The 20,961-nt window shown below is 41.0% G+C and overlaps 2 protein-coding genes across 5 annotated transcripts in view; one reads left to right on the forward strand and one right to left on the reverse strand.

Annotated features, from left to right (window-relative positions):
• The window catches only part of slit1a (slit homolog 1a (Drosophila)), a 90,130-nt gene extending 85,110 nt beyond the window's left edge, over positions 1-5,020 (forward strand). For all 4 annotated transcript variants that reach the window (XM_076742822.1, XM_076742824.1, XM_076742823.1 and 1 more), the window contains 3 exons: positions 400-688; positions 1,302-1,513; positions 1,601-5,020. In XM_076742822.1, the coding sequence (XP_076598937.1) occupies positions 400-688; positions 1,302-1,513; positions 1,601-1,839 (740 nt within the window). In that variant the 3' untranslated portion in view covers positions 1,840-5,020. The remainder of the gene's footprint in view (positions 1-399; positions 689-1,301; positions 1,514-1,600) is intronic.
• A 3,838-nt stretch (positions 5,021-8,858) lies between these two features.
• The window catches only part of LOC143327852 (ligand-dependent corepressor), a 30,103-nt gene continuing 18,000 nt past the window's right edge, over positions 8,859-20,961 (reverse strand). Inside the window, exon 7 of the mRNA XM_076742417.1 lies at positions 8,859-15,593. Coding sequence (XP_076598532.1) covers positions 10,820-15,593 — 4,774 coding nt within the window. The 3' untranslated portion in view covers positions 8,859-10,819. The remainder of the gene's footprint in view (positions 15,594-20,961) is intronic.

A 20,961-nucleotide genomic window follows, 5' to 3' on the forward strand; every position in this document is an offset into this window, starting at 1 on the left:
TTGTTGTCATGCAGCCCCAGTTTCAGGGTTGACATGATCCTTTACTCAAGAGTGGCTAAGAATTTGTACAGTTTAAGTGGCGTGATGTGACATTTTGTGATGTGTTGTACTGTCCTTCATGGAGACAGTTTCCAATACCTCTTTGCCTTTTGCTGTCCTCTGTTCCAAGGATGTGTGTCTTGTGGTGCAAAAGCAAAAGCAAAACATAAGTCAGTTTGAAAAAGAGCTGCATATATTAATTTGACAAATTGTATATGCACTGTTGGGACACACGTGTTTGAAAATACCTTCCTCCATTACACTCATACCAGCCCTGTGTTAGTTGTCTGTTTGCGCGTTGTCAGTATGCACGTCTTCACATGTATAAACATCATCTCTTCACTCTCTCTCCTCCTCCAGGCATGCCAGTGGATGTGCACTCAGGTGCTTTCCGTCTCTGGCAGATCCAGAACGGTTCCAGTTTCCATGGCTGTATCCAGAACCTGTACATCAACAACGAGCTTCAGGACTTCACCAAGACCCAGATGAAGCCCGGCGTGGTTCCGGGCTGCGAGCCCTGCAAGAAGATCTACTGTGTCCATGGCATCTGCCAGCCTGATGGGGTCCAGGGACCGGTGTGCCACTGCCAGCCAGGCTGGACTGGGCCGCACTGTGACCAGCCTGCTACCAACCCCTGCCAGGGCAGCAAGTATGTTTGCAGATGGGACAGAATTTATATTGCAAGCAGTGGTGGAAGAAGTACTCAAATCAATACAACAACACTGCGGAAAGACACTCTGTTACAAGCAAAAGTCCTTCATTCAAAATCCTACAAAGTAAAAGTACAGAAGTTTTATGAGAAAAAATGTACTTTAAGTATCAAAAGTAAAAGTAGTGCAGAAAAATAGCCCCTGTGACTCATGGAGGGGATTATAATCCATTACTTAAATTGTGACTGATCCTACAATGTGTAAGTGGCATTTTACCTTTGTACCGTTAATCCAGTGTTTCCCAACCAAGGGGGCGGGTCCCGTGTGAGGGATCACAACATTAATCTGAGGGATCGTGAGATGGTTAATCAGATAGGAAAAAAGAAAGCACTAAATTCTGTTTTTGGACTTTCCAGTTATCTTTTCATTTTGAAAAATGTCTCTTTGCTGGCAGCTAACATCTTCTAGACTAAACACAGGGCAAAAAGTGCAGGAGCCATTGGTGTAATCTTTATCAATGTGTTTTAAGAGCTCCTTTTTTATGTAAAAACCTGAAAAAGAATTTGTAACTGTAACTGAGTTAAGTGAGTGTAAATGATTGTCTGTTTCTAGGTGCGTCCATGGAAAGTGCATCCCGCTGGACACTCAGTCGTACCGCTGCGAGTGTGTGGAGGGCTACCGCGGTGCCCTGTGCAACCAGCAGGGAGAGCTGTTCAACCCCTGCCGTCGCCTGTCCTGCAAACACGGCCGCTGCCAGATCTCAGACACAGGAGATGCCTACTGTCACTGTGAAAGTGGCTACACTGGGGAACTTTGTGATGCAGGTTAGTCTGCAATCCTGAGGAGAAAGCATTTGCTAAAAGGTGATATACTTTAATAATCATCCTCATGTCTGTGATCCTGTTTTCCAGAGTCTGAGTGTCGAGGGGAGCCTGTGCGAGACTTCTACCAGGTACAGAGAGGCTACGCCATCTGCCAGACAACACGCATGGTCTCTTGGGTGGAGTGCACCGGAGCCTGCGACACGGGGGCCTGCTGCGCCAGCCAGCGAATGAAACGCCGGAAATACACCTTCGAATGCAGCGATGGAACCTCCTTCAGTGAGGAAGTGGAAAAAACCATCAAGTGCGGCTGCGTGGGCTGCATGTAGCACCATTCACTCATATTTCTTGCCGCTGCTGCCGAGCAGAAGATAGAAAGAAAGAAAGGAAGGAAGGAAGGAAGAAAGAGAGAGGACTGGTGGAAAGTGAGGGAGGGAAAGAAAGAAAGAGAGAGAGTATAAAGAGTATATATAAAACCTCTATCTATATATTATGGACAACAATGTTTGTAAAATAGGACATTTCCTCCCCTTCCAAGGGTGTGTGACCTACAGTAACACAGAGAAACCAACATCATGAGCAACAATGTAGAAGTGACAACAACGGCAACAAAACCATTGTATCTGCAACATTGTTCCAAGGGGTCCAGAGATTTCAAAGGTCTTGCAGTCAGAGTGAGGCATCCCTCCAACCCAAATTACCCAGTGTGAATTCCCCATCCATCTGCGAGGCCTCTGACAGCCTGGCCACCATCTTCCATCCTTACTTCGTGGAGGCAGTGAGGACAGTGGGGGTCCAGCCCAGCTAAGAATGGCAGAAGAGAGGCAGCGAAAGACAAAAAGAGAGAAAACAGGAGAGAAGAAGAGAGCTGGACCGTTTGACTTGGCAAAGCTATCTTGAGTTGAGCTTGGCTGGGTTACCTGGACTGGGCTGGATATGGTTTGGGTTCAGTTAAAGTTGGTGTTGGTTTGGTGTAGCAATTTCTCTGCCAGGATACAGTCATCCATCCACACATGCACATGTAGAAGCGAACAACAGAAGGGTAGGGTTAGAGTGGCACATGAGTGCGGGTGTCGTGGCTTCGAGGCCAGGTGGTCTGGTGTCACAGTTGTTTGCTGTGAGGTACCGTAACTTAGAAACTCCATAAAAATAGACTGCACTGACTAGCAGCACTGAAAAGCGACACCTCTCTGAAGTACATGATCACACATGCATGGCATACATTGATTTACACACAGTCTTAACGCTTGTAAAAGCGCCGGGGCTTGTGTGGTGCAACTATCTGTTCTGTTAGTACAGCAAACCAATCTGGCGCTGGCACTGCCCAGCGGTTATCAGTCCCCCAGCATACATTGCCTCAGGGTTAGGATGATTTGCATAATCCCACCCCCTTTGAGCAGGAGGCTGTTAAGCCCTGCTCTTCTTGATGCCTGCAGTATTAAACCTGTGCAAACTTTTGCATGTGTGGAGAAGAGTTTGCCAACAAATATGTAGAGCTTCTTAATATCATTATAAATGTTATTACAAAACAAAAGGTTGCAGAATCTGATTTTTTTGTTTTGTTCTGTCTAATTTCTCATATTGATTTGTTTTTATTTTTGTTATATTTTGTTATATTTTGTCACATGATGTAACCTAACTCCTTTAGCCGCCCCCTCCCCTGAACCCTCCCCAACAATCCTTTATATAGAAATGCCTAACAGATTCTAATATATATATATTTGTATTTCATTTTGGTATAGTATTTTTCTATGTTAAAGAGTAAGTCTGTTTCTGGAAGCTTTGGGACTGGTGGAAAGGCATTCAATTGGTTCCTTAGGTGTTTTTATTTGTTGATCTTGCTTGCACCAACAAGGTAATTAATTACGTTAATTGGCCAAAAATACAGCAGGTGGTTGGCCTTGTTGTATAGGAGGCAGTATTGGTCTAGAAATATGTTTAATATTGTATATGTTGTCTTCCATGTGAATATTACATCTAATTCAGGAGAGTCTGTGCTTGTGTTTATTTATTTTATCTAAAGGCGTTTTCCTGTAGAAAGTGAAAGGCATAAATGTTGCTGACTTTCAGATATTTTCAAAAATTTCAAAAAGATGAAAAAAGGTAAAATAATGAATAAAAATAGCATAAAAATCTGTAAGGTATTTGTAACATCACTTAATAGCAAGTTACAGCAGTGTTTTCCTTCTCTCTGGTTCAGACATTCCTCATTTGCTGCAGGGGCTGGAGAGGCCAGAGCTGGGGTGAAGAGAGATCCCCCTCAAATTTAACTTGTAATTACCATACCACACGTAAAGGCTTCTGATTGTTTTCATGTTCATTTTGTTGAAGTGCTGGGTTGTATTTCTGTCATTTTAATTTGAGAGATGTTTGCCATAGAAAGAAGGTGTTTTTTTTTTTTTGTTTTTTTTTAGTTCAACAAAGTTAAAGTAGTCAAGCTCAACTGATCATAAGCTGCTGTCAAGCCAGAAGAAATAGGATGAAGTTGCTTCTGTGGACAATGATCACGTTAAGATATGTCATCCTAGATCTGTTTCAGTAGGCAACTGTGTGAAGCATTACATGCCTACGACTGACAGATAATACTGGGAAAGGTCTGGACATTTCAATGTCTGTCAGTTCCGACTGGCTATCCACACAAAAAAAGAAGAAATGGTGCCAATTACAGTGAACACAACAGTCATACCTGAATGTATAAATGTGTATAGATAAATATGACCTATGCTTATTCATGAAGTGGTAACTTTTAGCTGTTATTTAGTTTCCAATGTAAGATATAGAAATCACATACTGTTGAATAAGTGACAGTCCATCAGGATGGCTTAAGGCATTGTTCTCCCTGCAGACTGGGATTGTGTTTATCCATTTTGCTGATCTAAATGTTAAAAGTCTCTTTATAGTGTGAAAGGCTGCAGACCCAGATCTCAGCTCGGTACAATGCACACAGAGCTCCTATTCATATTGCTACCCATGTTGACTTTGTTTTACATGCTGTTGTTGTGATCCCAGTGGTGTACAATGACATTAAAAGAAGATCTCATAAAGGATACTGATTAACAGTCACTGTAATTCTTAGGCTGTGTGCCTCGTAAAGGTGCATCTTTAGTCGAACGTGGCTTTCTTTTCATGTCTCCTTTCCTTCCTCTGCACTGATCTGTACTGGACTGGTGCATTCAACTTCCTGGTAGACATCTTAGTGGTGCTTGTGCTATATTGAGATGTAATTCAGTTACCTGGTCACATGACCAGAAACACAGATTTTCCATCCTATGAACTATATACATAAATATGTTATTGTAAACGACACAATGTCTCTGTTGTATTGAACTGGTGCAAAAACTTAAGAAATATCCCTGGTTGGGTTATGTCTGTTTGCTTTTTTGTTACAGGATCAATGGTGGGATTAAACTGAAAAACTCCCAATAATGCTGAATGTATGTAGTGCCACCGACAAAATGTTTACCAAACCTCCACTTTTTTTCATTAATTAAACTTAAATGTGCGTGCTTTTAAGAATGTGTTGTCTTTTTCTTTTGCTTTATGTCTTCTCTTGCTGTTTCACAGAGCTCAAAAGCCTAAAACTGTAAAAGTCTTTAGAGCGCAGTCAGAAAAATTGGAAATTTGAACATCTACAAATTCACGATAACTGTGTAAGTTACATCATGTGATATGATCGTAAAACTAAAGAACAGCCACTAAAAGGACATTGTGTCAGATGTTTTGTGTTTTTGGTTTTGATCAACTGTGTCTGAGGTCGAAAATGAACCTGAAGTCTTGATATTTATTTATTTATTTTAAAAATTGATCAGAGACAGGCCCCCTGCCAAAATTGATGCTAGCAACTGGGAATTTACTGCGTACCACTCCTGAGTGGTAAGCTGTTTTTTGGCTCGATGGTTGAAAGCACATTAAACCAAAAGGGTTGGATTATTGCATGAACTCAGTGGGAAGCACACCTATTCTGCCATGAGGCAATCAGATGCACTTCACCTTCCCGAAATAGAGCCTTGCAAAGTAGCGTCTAACTCACAGCATTGGGATTTGAGTTATCACTCATCTGGTGTCCCTCCACCAGTGAAAATGGCCTTTTTTTTTTTTACAGGTTTCACATGGCCTGCAACAACGGCACAGACCAAGTCGTGTTGCAGTCGTGTCACTGGCCAGCTGGCAAATATTAGTCCAATATTAACTCTCCTTTCAGCTTCACTTTGGTCTCCACCAACTCCTTAGAAAAACATGTGGCTCTTTCGCTGCTAAATTCTCCATAGTGAGGCTGCAGCTAGCAAAAACAATGACCTGAAAGATTCTAAAATGCTCCTTTGAGCCGAGGAAGGAACTGCATTCAGGTGATAATTTTCTTCATTTTCAGGGCATGAGCATTGTACGCCTCAAATCTGTGCACATCCAACGTCAAATCTGCTCAGAAATGAGGAAAAACAAAGTCCTTACAACTTCCCTAAGAATCATGTTTTCTTCACTATCTAAATACTTTGCTAACTGGTAATTCAACATACTTTTAATTGTGCCAATCAAGCAAAAATATATACAATACATATACAAATGTATAATACAGGCTTTAAGAAAAGGGAGCTTAAGTTGTAACCAAGGGCTTACTAAGGGACTCCATGTTAACAGTATACACCTCTGGTTGAAAGAATGAAATACATGTACTCACCACTGGAGCATAGAAAGACGCTTTCTTTGGATCCAAAGAGGAAGGGACAAAGGGTCAGCGAGCACTCAGTGGTGAACAGCTGAGTGGTTACAAATAAGAAATCTATCTGTCAGTGGGATTCTGCCTGTTGAGGTTACCATCTTGGACACCAGGGACATTTCTGTTTCAAAGACATCACTGTTGTCCGAGGTGGTAACAGTGAAAGGAGTTTCTAAAGTGGTTAAAGGGTGGTTACATCTGTAACATTTGCTGTGTTGTCTCTCCGGCTTCAGTTGCATAGAGGAGTTTTGTATTTCACCTTTAAGGTGAATGAACCACCTCATGCCATGTTGGTTTTGGTGAGAAGTCGTTCATTCACGCTCTATTTTCTACAGGGACCAAGGTGACGGAGGCCAACTGTTTACCAATCTGTCCCACAGTGGGAGCTTCCTGTGGTGCTCAGGACTCCCGCCTGTGAGCCGTATGGTAAGTCATGGCAGGTCCCTGTCACGTGAAATGCCTTCACTGGCTACACCAAGGAAATTCACAAAGCTGGCAGACTGACCACGAGGGTACAGTTTGCCAGGAGCACTGGTGCCTCAACTGCCCACTTCTCATGAATGGAAGTAAATATTTACATGACAGGATATGAAGGGGTCAGTATCAAGGGGTAAGAATTGCATGATTCTATCACCATTTTAATTCATTGTATTTGCACAATTAATTGTGCAAAGACAGAGCTTTCGCGGGATGCCAGGAGGCAGCTATGACACCAGGCTTTTCACACCCAGTGTGGCCATTCAGACGTTCACACTTTCGCATTAAATGTGCTTAATTCAATTCGAGCGTATGAAACCCTTTAGCTTTCACCTCGCCACTTGGTTTATTTCCTTTGCGCTCAATGGTAGTTCAACAGTGTCTGTTAAATGAGCGGTCTGCAGCGGCAATAATTTGCCGGGCCGGCATAGAAACGAACAAAAACAATTAATTAAAAATACAACTCACCATTACCCTGAATGTAGTTGTTGTAATTCATGGGGGCCCTGCGCTTGTTTCTCTTCAACGAGAAGGCGTCATTGGCTCATTTGCGAGCCCGTCGCCTCATATACCCAGAGCGGGCTTGGTGCGTGAGAATCACCTGAAGCGATAAGCCCGTATTTTTAGTAGGACTGCTGATATTTCTCTCTTAAATGCAGCTTTCTCTTTCTTGGAAGTTGTAGGCTCTTCTTCTTCTGTCTCATCATTTGGCCTTTTCCCCTTTGGAAAGAAGCTCTCCAAAGACGTTTGTTTTTTAATACTTTTTGCTGGCTTTTGGGCTTACTTTTTTACTACCGTATCATGTGACCGAGACGAGCGGTTTGACATAAAGAGGCACATGCGGATGCACCTGATTTTCAAAATAAAACTTCTTTCAGACTCTGATGATCAATAAAACATTTTTTTGTTCAGTCTCTCAGTACAGAAAGTCAGTGCAGTAAATAGTGTATTGGAGCAGCGCTCCCAGTTGGGATTTCCGGGTCGGTCCCGGGTCGGACCCGGAACTTACCCGGAATCGACCCCGAAATTTCGCGGGACTTTGCCGGGTCGGACCCGGAACTTACCCGGAAATTTCGCGGGACTTTGCCGGGACCGACCCGGGAAAGTTCCGGGTCCGAACCGGAAATTTTGCGGGACCGACCCGGGACCGACCCGGGATCCCCGACCCGGAAAAGTTCCGGGACCGACCCAGGACCGAGCCGGAAATTTCGCCTTTAATTCAAGCTGACTCAACCCAGCTGTTATTATCATTATTATCATCATAATTGTGTGTGTCCCAGGTCGGATCCCGGGTACTGATCCGGCCCAGGTTGTTGATTTTATTATTAGTGTGTGTGTCCCGGATCAGATCCCGGCCCGGTTAGTTGTTGTTGTTATTATTATTATTAGTAGTAGTAGTAGTAGTATTAGTGTGTGTGTGTGTGTGTGTGTGTGTGTGTCTCAGGTCGGCCCCGGGTACTGGCCTCCAGAAGAAAAACCACTGATAGACTTAAGCTTATGCAAAACTCTGCAGCTTGGGGCGCCCGTGTGATTCAGTTGGTGGTGTGTGGGTCCCATGTGTTGAGGCTGTCGGTCCTCTGCAGTGGCCGCGGGTTCGGCTCCCGCCTGCGGCTCATTTGCTGCGTGTCTTCCCCTCTCTCTCTCTGCCCTCTTTCCTGTCGCACCTTCAGCTGTCACTATCATTAAGGCTAAAAAGCCCAAAAAGATTATTAAAAAAAAAACTAGTTTTAGCTGCTCTGCACTGACTTCCTGTACATATGCACAGGCGGATGCACCTGATTTTCAAAATAAAACTTCTTTCAGACTCTGATGATCAATAACAGATTTTTTGTTCAGTCTCTTAGTAATGCCAGGTACCAAATGGCCCACGGACTGGCACGATCCCGGTCCGACCCGGAAATTTCGCGGGACCATGCCGGGACCGACCCAGGACCGAGCCGGAAATTTCGCCTTTAATTCAAGCTGACTCAACCCAGCTGTTATCATTATTATCATCATTATTGTGTGTGTCCCAGGTCGGATCCCGGGTTGTTGATATTATTATTAGTGCGTACCAAATGGCCCACGGACTAGTACAGGTCCGTGGCCCAGTAGTTGGGGACCGCTGCGTTAAATTACATTAAATCAGTGGAATAAAAGAGTCAAGGAACAAACATAAAAATTCAAACATCTTTATATCAACTCCAGCAAAAATACAAAGATTTTAACATAAAGATGTATCATTCTTGAGATTACCACAAATAAAGCAGTTATTTCTTTCTAATATACAAAATCAAAATCTTTAAATAGCAACGGTAAAGAATAAACATGTTCAAGTCTGATATTTGGTGGGCTGTTTTAGATTCGCTAAATTCATTAGCCTACATGTAGTTCTTAAATAACAATAAAAACATGACAGACATGTTTTGCAATTACAGATGATTTACCCTCTAAAGAGAAATGACCATAATAAAAAAAATAACACTGTGCTAAAAATTGTATTTTTCCTCGGACAACACACTAATGTAAGTTACTACTGTGGAAGTAACGAAACTTCACATTATGAGAACATCTGACAGTCAATGACAGTAAAAAATAATAACATAATAATAAAACTGCACCATAGTTGGATACACAACTCAGAAGTGTGACTTGACGACCCCAGAAAACTTCATATCCAACTTGTGAATAATTGGGAAAGGTATTCATCACCCTGTAATGTGCCGTTAATGCTTAAGAGGCCATAAACTTTGTTCATATTAACCAACCAAATATACATACTTTCAAAGCGTTTGCTGCTTGGGATCCTGGCTTGTGCATCACTTTGTCAACGATTTTTCCAAATCATCTTAGATGGTTTTCAGTGTAGCTTTTCGACAGGCACTGAGTGTGCACACAGTCTGAAATGGGCTTTGTATATTCAGAAATGAAGGGCATAAATATAGTTCTGGGTTTGCAGTTCTGGGAAGGCAACAGCTGTAATGTATGAGGTGCTGAAACTGTCTCCACATTAAAAAGACTTAACACATGCAGAAACAATGCTCATAATGAAGTCACTATTATGAGCAGGAACTGTGGGTGCAATGGTCAGAAGTGAGTGCAGAGGTACACAGTGATGAAAACCCGACCCAAAACAACATAAAACACACCAGCTTCTGTCATGACACACACAGAGCACCCTGTTCTGTTTTAACAATTCACACTTGGATTTGCTTTAACATCTAATACAACTATAATAAGAACAATTTTATGTTAATGCTCTGGGAAAATGGGCACATGAAAATAAAATTCTCAGGTAAGAGTAAATCTGAACACCTCAGTCAACATAGCAATTTCCAGATGAAGCATGAGGCGCATGCTGTGTGGAACGGAAACCACTTGCACACACTGCACGTGAAGCAAATGAATGTTGACCGTCTCTCCAGGAACTGAAAGCTGTTATAACTAAAGGACAGGAGTTTTCACATTTTACACATTCTATTATTACTTTACACTTCATAAATAAGGCACCTGGTCACAACAGTCACATATTCACAATGTTGCGATTGGAAGACAGGCTGGAGATACAAGCTGCCTACTGACTGTAAGTAAAATTCTTATTCAAAAGCTGATCTCCCTTCTCATAGCAAGCTCTCTGAACAGTAAATGCAGTGCATGCTATCATCTAAAATAATTATATACAAAATAGCAAAAAAAAAAAAAAAAAAAAAAAAAACAGGACAATGAATGAATTTACTGTTACCTTGACAACGGCACCAAAGCTTGATGTTTGTCATCCTAACTATTAAAATGAGGTTTAATAGGCTACTGTTATCTCCAGCCATGTCGTAGAGTGCTGAAACATAAAGCCAAACAGCAACTACATCTGACAGACATCATGCAGGACTTGTGTGCAGTCCCTGAACAGACAGCAAATGCTCAGCAAATAATCCGTCACATTTGCATTTTCACACTGAAGCTTTACAAAAGCATAAATGACTTTCAAAATCAGTTCCTTCTTCACACATTTGCCTCCTGAAAAAGGTATCCCGTGAAGAGTTCGTGAGAAAAGAAAATAGATACTTCTGGTCCTTCTGAATATATCCCAGATAAAAGAAAATCCTCTAAATAAACATGATCTGTCTCTCTACAGGTCCACTTTATTTTGAGAGGGATGTCCTGGTGCGCTTAGCTGGGGTCTCTAGAAGCTCCTGACCTCTCTTGGTTGCCGGTTTTGTCGCAGCGCGTGCCAGACTTCTCTTTGCAGGGAACTTTAGAGCCCCGCTTCTCGTCAGCGCAGGTTGCTCAGCTTTCCTTACTGGTTTAGATGCATTGTGTGTTTTCATGGACTTCGTGGCCCTCTTTGCAGCATGACCAGGGCTCCCACTCAAAGGGACTGCCGCCTCCATTTTTCTCTGGGATCTTGTTAGTACCTGGTCGGGTGAGGTTGGAACACTGACATCCATGCTCTGCTGCGGGGCTTCAGCAGCATTATCGGTACCTTTGATTTCAGCGACTGTAGTTTGTGATGATTCCTTTGTTTGGATTTTTGAAGCATTCGCCTTGTTCACAGCAGGTTTTTCCACCTCTGCTTTTTCCGCTTCAATTTGTTTTTTATTGTCTACCTTGCTTTTAGATGCGTCGACAGGTTTATGTTGAGATGTTTTAGGAGACCCTAATCGCTGAGAACATCTCTTTGGCAACTCTCCTTTCTTAGTTGCATCTCTTGAAGCTCTACTATTGCTCTGGACCTTGACTGCCCCCTCTTGAACAGGATGCTTGGTACTTTTTTTGGCAGCCAGTGTTTTCCTTCTTTCCATTTTTGCTGCAGACTTCCTCATTTGTTTCCCGACAGGTAGGTTTGATTTCTGTGCCTTCAGAGATGGTTTCAGATTTGACTTAGCGGCAGACTTTGTGGTGACCAATCTTTTCATACTGTTGGTTCGTAGGGTTTTTGAGGCCTCTTTCAGTCTTACGTTGGTTTGCTGAACCTGCATCTTTTCTCGGATATTGGAGTATTTCCTCAAAATCCTTGCACTAGCTGGATTCTTTGACTTTGAGGATTTCTGGGATTCACCTATCTGCACAGGGGCTTCGGAGGAGTGTGACTTAGTCAAAGTCTGAGTAGTACTTGGAAGTTCTCTTCTCTCTTTCCCTTTGACTGCATTCGCCTCTTGTTCCAGCGCTTTAGCAATCAGTTTCTGACTCTTGGGGTTGCTCTTTACAGGAGAGGCGATGGCAAACTTCTTCAAATGTTTCTTTAAGCGCTCTGCCTGTAGGCTTGGAAATACCCCTTGGGAGGTCCCTGAAGCACTAGACGAGCTGTGGAAGCACAGCTGAGTTTCTGACGGAAGACGCGTATTCACCTTCTTAACAATGACAAGGGACTTTGTTTCTGTTGATTCAAGGAACCAGCGACAAATACTGGTGAGATTAAAGCCTTTCATGAAGAGCATTTGGACTGGTGAGTATTTCTGGTGCTCTAAAGACTTTGTTTTTCGTGCCCTTCGTTTACTTTTCCATATGGCTGCCTGTCTGTCTGCTTTGTTTTTGTATTTTGTCGTTGGCTGACCCTCTTTGTCCATTTGCACCCATCCTTTTTGCATCTTGTCATACTTAACGTTCAGATTTGAAATTAGATGCTGGTTTTCTTCTGCTGTCAGAGTCTCAAAGAATTTGTTAGTTTGTCTTGGGGGCTCATGGCTCGGTGTAATGACAGGGCTGGCTGAGCTGTGGGGCAACACAGATGCAACATACACTGGATGGGGTTTCACCTGAGCTTTAGTTATTCTTTCTGGCATTACTCTGATAGGAGAAGCTATACCACTCTGTCTTCCACTTACAGTAATAGCACTGGTAGAAGGCGCAGCCAACCTTTGTGATCTCAAAGCTAATTTCTTTTTGTCCACTGGTGGTGACTGGGTAATAGACTGGTGGGACATTTCAGGCTTACTACTCTCCCTCCTTAATGGCATTCTTGTGGGTTTGTCTGATATGGAAGAACTGCTATCATCTCCACTTGCAGACCTGCTTCCTAAAGATGCTACATTTGGCTTCTGCTGCAAAGCAACATCACCTGCTTCTGCCTCCTTTTGGAGAACCCGTTTACTTCTTAATGGCATAATCTGTGTTTCAGTCTTGACAGGACTTTGATCTTCTAAGGGACTTAATACCTCTCCGCTATGTTGCTGTTTCTCATCCTTACTCTCATCTACTGCAGCCTTTGCAGACCTTAGTTTCTGTTTGGCCTGCAATCTACTCTCACTTTCGCTTTTTTGTATTTCTTCCGAGGTTGTCTCTAGTGGCTGAGTTTTTTCAATGTTTAACTCAACACTTGTATCTAGTGGCTGAGTTTTTTCAATGTTCAATTTCACACTTGTCTCTGGGACTGTTTTCTGTTGGGACTGCTCAGAGGCTGCAGGGGAAACTGACCTGACTGGAGAAGACGTAACAGGAAGTGGAGAAGGATGTGGGAGTGAGGGCAAATGCTCTGGAGATGGAAGAGCATGGGTAGCGGTAGGTTCTGGAGGTGAAATGGAAGCGACAGCATTTGAATCAGGTGGCGATAGTACCGAGCCAGCTGATCTAAGTTGCCGTTTTGACTCAGTGCTCTGAGGATGATCACCAGACAGATCAGAGAGGACAGGCAAACTATCCTGATCTCTCTGAACTCTCTTTTGTTTCTGGATTTGTTTGGTCCTTAAAGGAAATTTAGATGGTGAGCTTGATGGTGTGGCAGAAGATGGTTCTTTTACCTGCTGAATCACAGGAGTAGTGTCAACTGATTCTACCGGTATGTCTGTGTCAGATAGTTTGTCCACATTTTTGTTTTCAACATTTGCATCAATGACTGAATCAAGAGAGTTCTTGTTGGGTACATTCTGACTAGATTTCACTGGGGTTTTACTAGGTGATGTGCCACTGTTACTTGATCTACGGCGCAGACTTCTGTCAGAGGCCGATATGGGTCTACCATTGACATAACCCACTACAACTGTTTCTGTTTGTCTTAACCACTTTGGCAGCGAAATTACAGTTCCTCTTTTTCTACGCCAAGGGGGTAATTCCTTCAAGAGTGCGTCAAGTGTCTTTGAAGATACATCATAGTTATCATTATCATCTTCAGTTTCTATGGGCACAACACTGTCAACTGCTTCAGATGTTTTCATTTCTGGTTCTTTCACCAACACCTCCTCTGCTGAACCTGTGAAATGAGACTCTTCTGTCACTTCAGAGTTGTCATTGTGTATTGGAGTCTCTGACTGAAGTTCCTGAGGTTGCTCATCTTGTACTTCCTCCCTTTTATTTTCCTCTGTCTCCTCCTCAGCTTGATTCACTGGTGATGGGGTGCTATTCTGGTGGAGAACAGGATCACTGTTGAGCAGTTTTTCTGATGAAAGCTGGGGCACAGCTTCCTGTGTGGTAATACTCTCTAAAGTTTCCACTACTGTTTCTGCCACTATTTGTTCTGTACTTTCACACATGTCCTCTTGAGGCTCAGCCTCATCATCTTTTTCCGCTTCAAACGGAGCTTGAGTAAAACTTTCTTCACTTGCGGTTGTCATCCCTGAATCTGCAGTTGTTTCCTGTTGTACATCTGTGTTCATATCGGTTTCCTTGTTCTCTATTGGAGATCTTGTTGGAGATGGAGGAACAGATTGCACCTTGCTCTGACACTGATCAGTCTGACTAGTTTCAACTATAACGTCTACTTCACTGGCTGCTACCTCCACCATATCTCCTGTTCCTGGTATTACACTGTCATCTGACTCTTCAGTGGACATTTGTTGATTCATTGACTCCCTGCATGCTCCAGCAAAAGGCATATCCACAGGTGGTACACCATCAGGCTTTGAAAATATTTGTTTTGGGGTGACCAGTGTGATCAGTTCTGGCATTGGATTAGGACAGTTGCCCCTCCCAGCCAATGTACGGACAGTTTTTAACTCCCAGATGTCATCTGAATACATATGTCCTCTGGTGCTTTTTCTTGCATTGCAGCGTGGGAGCATGCTGCGCTGCTGTGGCTTATAGCGATCTGTAAGTGGTCTGTTAATAAAAACAATGTCACAGCGGCCAAGATCCGGGTCAGCCAGGCCCCTACAAGCAGAGTCCCTGATCCGATGATCAGAGGCCCTGATGGTCTTCCTGGCAGTCCTTGGAGAGTCAGAAGGAATGGTCATGTGGACTGAAAACAGTTTTGCTGGTGTATCTTTGGCATGCGCAAGAGTCTCTCTCTGCCTAGCTTGGTGTGTGTGACTGGCCTGATTGTGTCTTTTCACAGGGGAGCTGAGTCTAGCACTATGAGTCTCTGTTCTGTTGGATGAATTTGAGTTTCCCTCTTTGTCCTCCATAGTGTCAGAGTGAGATGAAAGAGAGGCATTGAGCACACATGACAACTTCTTACCAGCAGCAAAATTGCTCGTCATGATTTTCATTTTCAGAGGTGCATGATCACCATGACGGCTGTTATCTGCATCCACTGGATTAGCGATGGTGGTGGCCAAGGCCTGGTTACTCCCTGACCCAGGGCTGCGAAGATCCAAAGCAGGGCCAGCAGTAGCAGATGTCTTCAGTGACACGGCATTCTCCAGAGCTTTTTTCATTGCACAGCTGGTTGGAATAGATTGGGACATATCCAGGACTTCTGACTTGGGAGTGGATTCACTGGGAAACCTTAGATCAGGGCACACCTTCTCAGGGGTGACTGCACTAGATTTTGCAGTGGAATAAGCAGTTCCCTGGATCCCAGAGGTAGAGTTAGAGTCTTGCTGTGTATTGGAAGATGCAAGTGCTTTGACCTCCGTCTGTAGAAAACCTATGGCATCTACTATCTGTCTCTGATGGTGGGGGCAGAGTTTGGCCATGAAATGTTCCAGTGTGGAGGTGGACTGCAGGTCTTTTGCCTTGGCAATACCCAAGTCTGGAGACTCACTGAGGAGGAGAAAAGAACAAAAAATAATATGTAAGTGCCCATCAAGAAGAAGCAACATGGGTTCATGCGATTGATTGGTATGTGATTATTACATTCATGCAGAAAAATGTCCTTTCACCTCTACGAGACCCTAATAAAATAGTCAAAAAGTGATGGAGCTGAATATAAGCATAAAATAATTCACAAATGTATTTCAGTGTTTATCATTGCATATTTATTAGAAGAATAGGTGATTTTAAAAGTGAATCTTCCATCCAGTGAACTTGACCAATTACATTGTTACAGCTATTACATTTTTCTTCTTCGCACAGTGGTGCTTTTTGTTACAGTATACATCAAGAAAATTTTACACATGCACAACACATTTAGTAAAGGTGGCCCACTTTGATTAAAACAAGTCAAACACATGTTTATCACTTGAAAGAGCAAATACATTAAGGGGAAATACAGAGTACATGATTTTTCTCAAGTTTTCATGTATTTCGTGACTAGTGCAAAGGGTGACATTTAGATACAAGTGCTGAACAACTTAGGACAAATAATAAAACAAATATTAAGTGTGACTGAACATATGCAAAATTATTTATTCTAATACCTGCAAGGTTTTGTTTGTGCCAATGCATATCTAAATTAATCAGTCAACTGGGGGCCCATGTTCCTATATTTTTGGCTAAAGTTTTGTCAGTGAGGTAGGTCTCTTACAAAATCCTCCAATACCTTTGGAGCATTTATACCATCACATTACGCCAAAAAATATATTTATCTTATAACTCCGAAAAGAGCATTTTCATTGTAAAAAGTCATTCTTAAGCTACACTTTGATCTTTTAACAAGAAAATGAACATAGAAATGAAACCACATCTGGATTCCTGAGGTGATGTGTCACAAGGCTATGTAGTGTAATGAAAAAGAGATATAGTTTTGCGCACAGTGTGTACTGCAGAGCAAGAGGTGCTGGCAATTGTAAGGTGAATAAGTAGACAGAAAAAGAAATAGGTTCTGTTGCCTATAATTTGTTCAAACCAGATGATTACATTGCAAAATTATGTTTTAATTAAACTAAAATAATACTGCATTGCCAAATGCCATGCTGGTAACGGTTTTATGTGGACATAGTAAAGCTGAAATCTATCACTTTTCACATGTTGCCACCTTTGACCAATAGAAAAGAGGGTGGAATATCTAGTGTTAGGCTTGCTCTGTAGCCTCTACTCATTATTAGTTTCGAGCTATGTTGCATGGATCAAGCAGGTAACTTGAATGTGGATTTTTTTTTTATACCAGTATCAACTTTGTTTTAGTGTTTGTTTACTCCACTACATGCGTCGACAGTACATTTATTAATAAAAACATTACAGATTTCAGCGTTAAACTGCCAAAGTTACAATACAACCTTTGAGGTGAATGCATGTACAGTAAGTGACAGGAGTCTTAGGACGTTTTGTTGAAATCTTCAGACGTGCTGTTCTTAGGATCTTACGTTGAGCAGTTAATTAAATTAAATATGGGCTGTTTGAGGCACGGTATAAGAGAGGAACATGTTAATTTAATACCATTGGTCAATATCTTACCTGCACTGAGGTTATATTGACATTCATAGCGTAATATAGTGTAAATAATAAAACTGTGAAAAGATGTACTAAGGTTTTTTTGGCTCCAAATACATAATGTTTTGTATATCATGCCAAAATATCTCAAGTGTAACTTTTAGAGATTAAAAAATAAATTTTAGACACTAAAAAAATAACATTTGCTGTAACTGGAACCTGACGATTTTTTTATTTTTATTTATTTTTATTTTTTTGCTAAGCTCATTAACTTCACATCCCTGCTTGCTCCAGGGAGTATAGAGGAGTACCTGAATAAGGAGTGGTAGGTGTTTAAATCCCTGAGGGTTTCACTTTCACTTAGCATTGCAGTAAAGAACTGACACAAAGTACATGCCTTTTTCTTCCAGAGGAATAAAATAACCAATCTAACAATCAGATGCAAACCACAATATTTCACAAGCACGCAAACATGGATGTGTTAAGTCATCTGCCATGTCCATATACTGTACATTAGGGATACAAATGATCTGGCAATTATGAGCTACTGTATGGGGGATTTTATCATACATCTTCAATGAACCATTAACCAGACTCAAACTGGTTTAGCGATATCTCAGGTTCACATTTAGTCTACTTGATACATTGTTGACTTGACAGTAAACACACCAACACGCCAGTACTTTCAACAAAACATCCTCATAGATAAACTTCACTAAATACAATTAACTTCCCACTGACACATATGATTCAGTCCAATCATGCAAAATATACCCAGTGTCGTTCCTTTGTACATTATAAATGTTAAATCAAATATACAAAATCTGTATATACTTTTTATGGACATGGATACTCTTTAGTCATGTGAAGAGCCACACAATTTGCAGTTGTGTAAAGACCTTTGTCTTCATACATTGTATTTATCAAGCAAAAGATACCCAACTTGTGTCAGAATAAAGAGGGACAATCTTAAATGTTATCCCACACATCTATCATGTAAGAATTAAATATATCTTTTTAAGCATTATCTACTTAAGTCTATAAACTTATGTGAGTACTGTTTTGTTGCATTAAAGCCATTTACATTCATGGTTACTTAAATGATGATGAAACCATTAATTAATAAATATTGATTAATAAATACTGCATTATCAAAATAAATCCAAAAGAATCATTAGTTTGAGTAGGTAGGTAAGGGGAGGTAAACTCATCCCCCACTTTAGGAACAAAGAGGTTTCTCCAAACCAGGAGATCATCAAAAATGCTTTTGTCACAACTGTCCAAATAACAAGCCCCCTACACCGCTGCATCCCCACACCAAAAAGAAAACATTAAGTAGATCACGGTGCAATTAACTACAAAGATAGACTGAAATATTTACATTTAACTTTGACAGATTTTTCTACTGTCTTTATCAACTTAATGACAGCTCTTTCTACAAGCTATTCACCTTTACTCATAGAATTTTACAATAAACTGTGTTCTGTGTACATGAGAAATTGCTACATGAAACAGCTATGAGAACAGTAGACTGTGATACGGGTTTTACAGATGAGGTAGTCGACCATTAGATTTGCTACAATACACAACGAGGAGAGCAAATACATGTTTTACCTGTAAATAAACCCAAAGCGCTGGTAAGTCTTTAACATGTTAATTAAAATGCATTAAACACTTTGAATGAGAACATGAAGTGGGACTTTTGAGTAATGCTGGATGATTGTCAATGCAAGAATAATTAGAATAAGAAGATATTAAATTAACATCAGCGAATCAGCAACAGGGTTTTACTTAATCGTACATACGTATTAGAAGCAACTGCTTTGTTCATTTTTTCAACCGAGTTATTCAGACATTTTGAGAATATGTATAAAAATTATATGCAATTTAAAGTGGTTAATCTGTTACAAATAATGAAGGTCTTTATCTTAACGTGAGAGGAAATGCAAACCATATTTAAAAAATAACTAAAGAATACCTGCATTTAGAACAATTAATGGCAGAGAATAAGAGACGAATTAGTCCATAAGGTTACCACCTAACATAAAGTTATAATATTGTTACAGTGTTATTAAATACAGTATACGTGTGCAAGTCCCTGAACTATATTTTACTTCTGAACCAACTCTGACTTTAAAATGTTTACAATCTGAGTTAAATGCTTGCAGTTAAGGAATCATTTTTTAAATCAAAACATCCACGTTCATCAAAGCAACATTGTATTCATCTAAAAGGCTGCAAGATTTGCAAAGATTTGCTAGAGATGTGTATCAACCTGATAAAAGAATAATGGGCCATGATCCCATATTCTGAAATGTCCTGAGGTATAAGTGATAATGCACAATGAGGTGTCCTGATAGAGCATAATAATGGACAAGGCAGAGTAACACGGTGTTCCCCTCTGCAGAGTCCATCAGGCAAAAATTCAATGAAAATGGCATGTAATGGAAACCGGGAACACGCTGAAGTTTTCAACCCTGACTGGCACCATGACCAAACCTTCTGTTACTAAGTGGCAGAATTGATTTTTAAGAAATGGCGTCACTTCTTTTTCAAGAAAAAAAAAACAAAACTGAACTCTCAGCTATGATCCCCACAATTACCTGAACATAATCATAGAAAGTCTACGTTTGTCTGTTACTGCACAAACGTAATCGGAACCAATAAAAGTTAATCAAATCTAAGGGGACTCTCAAATTCGATGCAGCCCAAGATGATATTATCGTCACTTTTCCACTGAAAAAAAAATTTCATTGAATTTTTGCCTTAGTAACTTGAGAAATAGGTGAGTGTGGATTGAGGCATGATTGTAACAGTAGCTAACAAGTTTGCTAACTTGGCTAGCGAGCAAATGTTAGCAAGCTAGCACAGTCAGCCAGTACTCTAGACTCCATCTACTAATATTGCTTGATAAAGTTCTGTTTTTTTTTTATAAAACAATGACTTGTTAAGCTCACAGCTTCTAAAAATTACAATTCTGCACCTAGATTTTATTTAGACTCACATGAACACAGGACTGGTTTTATTTTGTTTACCTGAAGTAAACATTTTCAAAAATACCTCAATGTATGTTAGAGGGTCAGGATTTAGAGAAAAGTGCACCATTTGTGACTGTGAGACTGTGAACAATTAGGTCACTACGACAGATTATCTTCCTCACAAACCAGGCGAGTGATGTTAATTGACCTGAAGAGACATTTCTTTATGTGCCAAGGGCAAGCAAGATGTGTATGTATGCATTTATATGTATAATATGTTCTACATATCTACAGAAAAACTATGTTTTTGCATTATTTTTATGATCCAAAGAGAAACTCTGCCTTTCTCGTAGTCTTAGAGAAAGACATCCCAGAGATAATACCTGAAATCTGAAAAAGACGAGCCCTAAATCACAGAGAAATGAAATGCTCTGAAGGCTTACACTGGCACTGAAATGCTACTCATAACTTATTGTGGTAGGTTGTGAGGACATAGGGTAGGACACACATACTTGTCAGTAAGACATCCTGAAATGTTACCTCAAAAGGGTATTTGGGTGTACTATCCTTCCCTGTTAGAGGCAAATTACATGAGGCAATGATTTCGTTAAGCATATCTGTAGCTGAGGTATATTTTTGTGTGTACAGTTATCCGTTATCTGATAGATGTTTTGCTGACTGACAAGTACTGCATCCCAATCTGAAATTGTCCTGAGTGCAGTGAAGGCAATGAAAAAAAATCTAATACAGCAAAAAATACAGAAAAAAATGTAGGTGGCAAAATCCTGTCATGCTTGTGAAGCTAAGCTTAATTTGGATTCAAGGGGAAAGTAAAAACATAC

This window comes from Chaetodon auriga, chromosome 11, assembly GCF_051107435.1.
Source record: "Chaetodon auriga isolate fChaAug3 chromosome 11, fChaAug3.hap1, whole genome shotgun sequence".
Lineage (NCBI taxonomy): Eukaryota > Metazoa > Chordata > Actinopteri > Chaetodontiformes > Chaetodontidae > Chaetodon > Chaetodon auriga.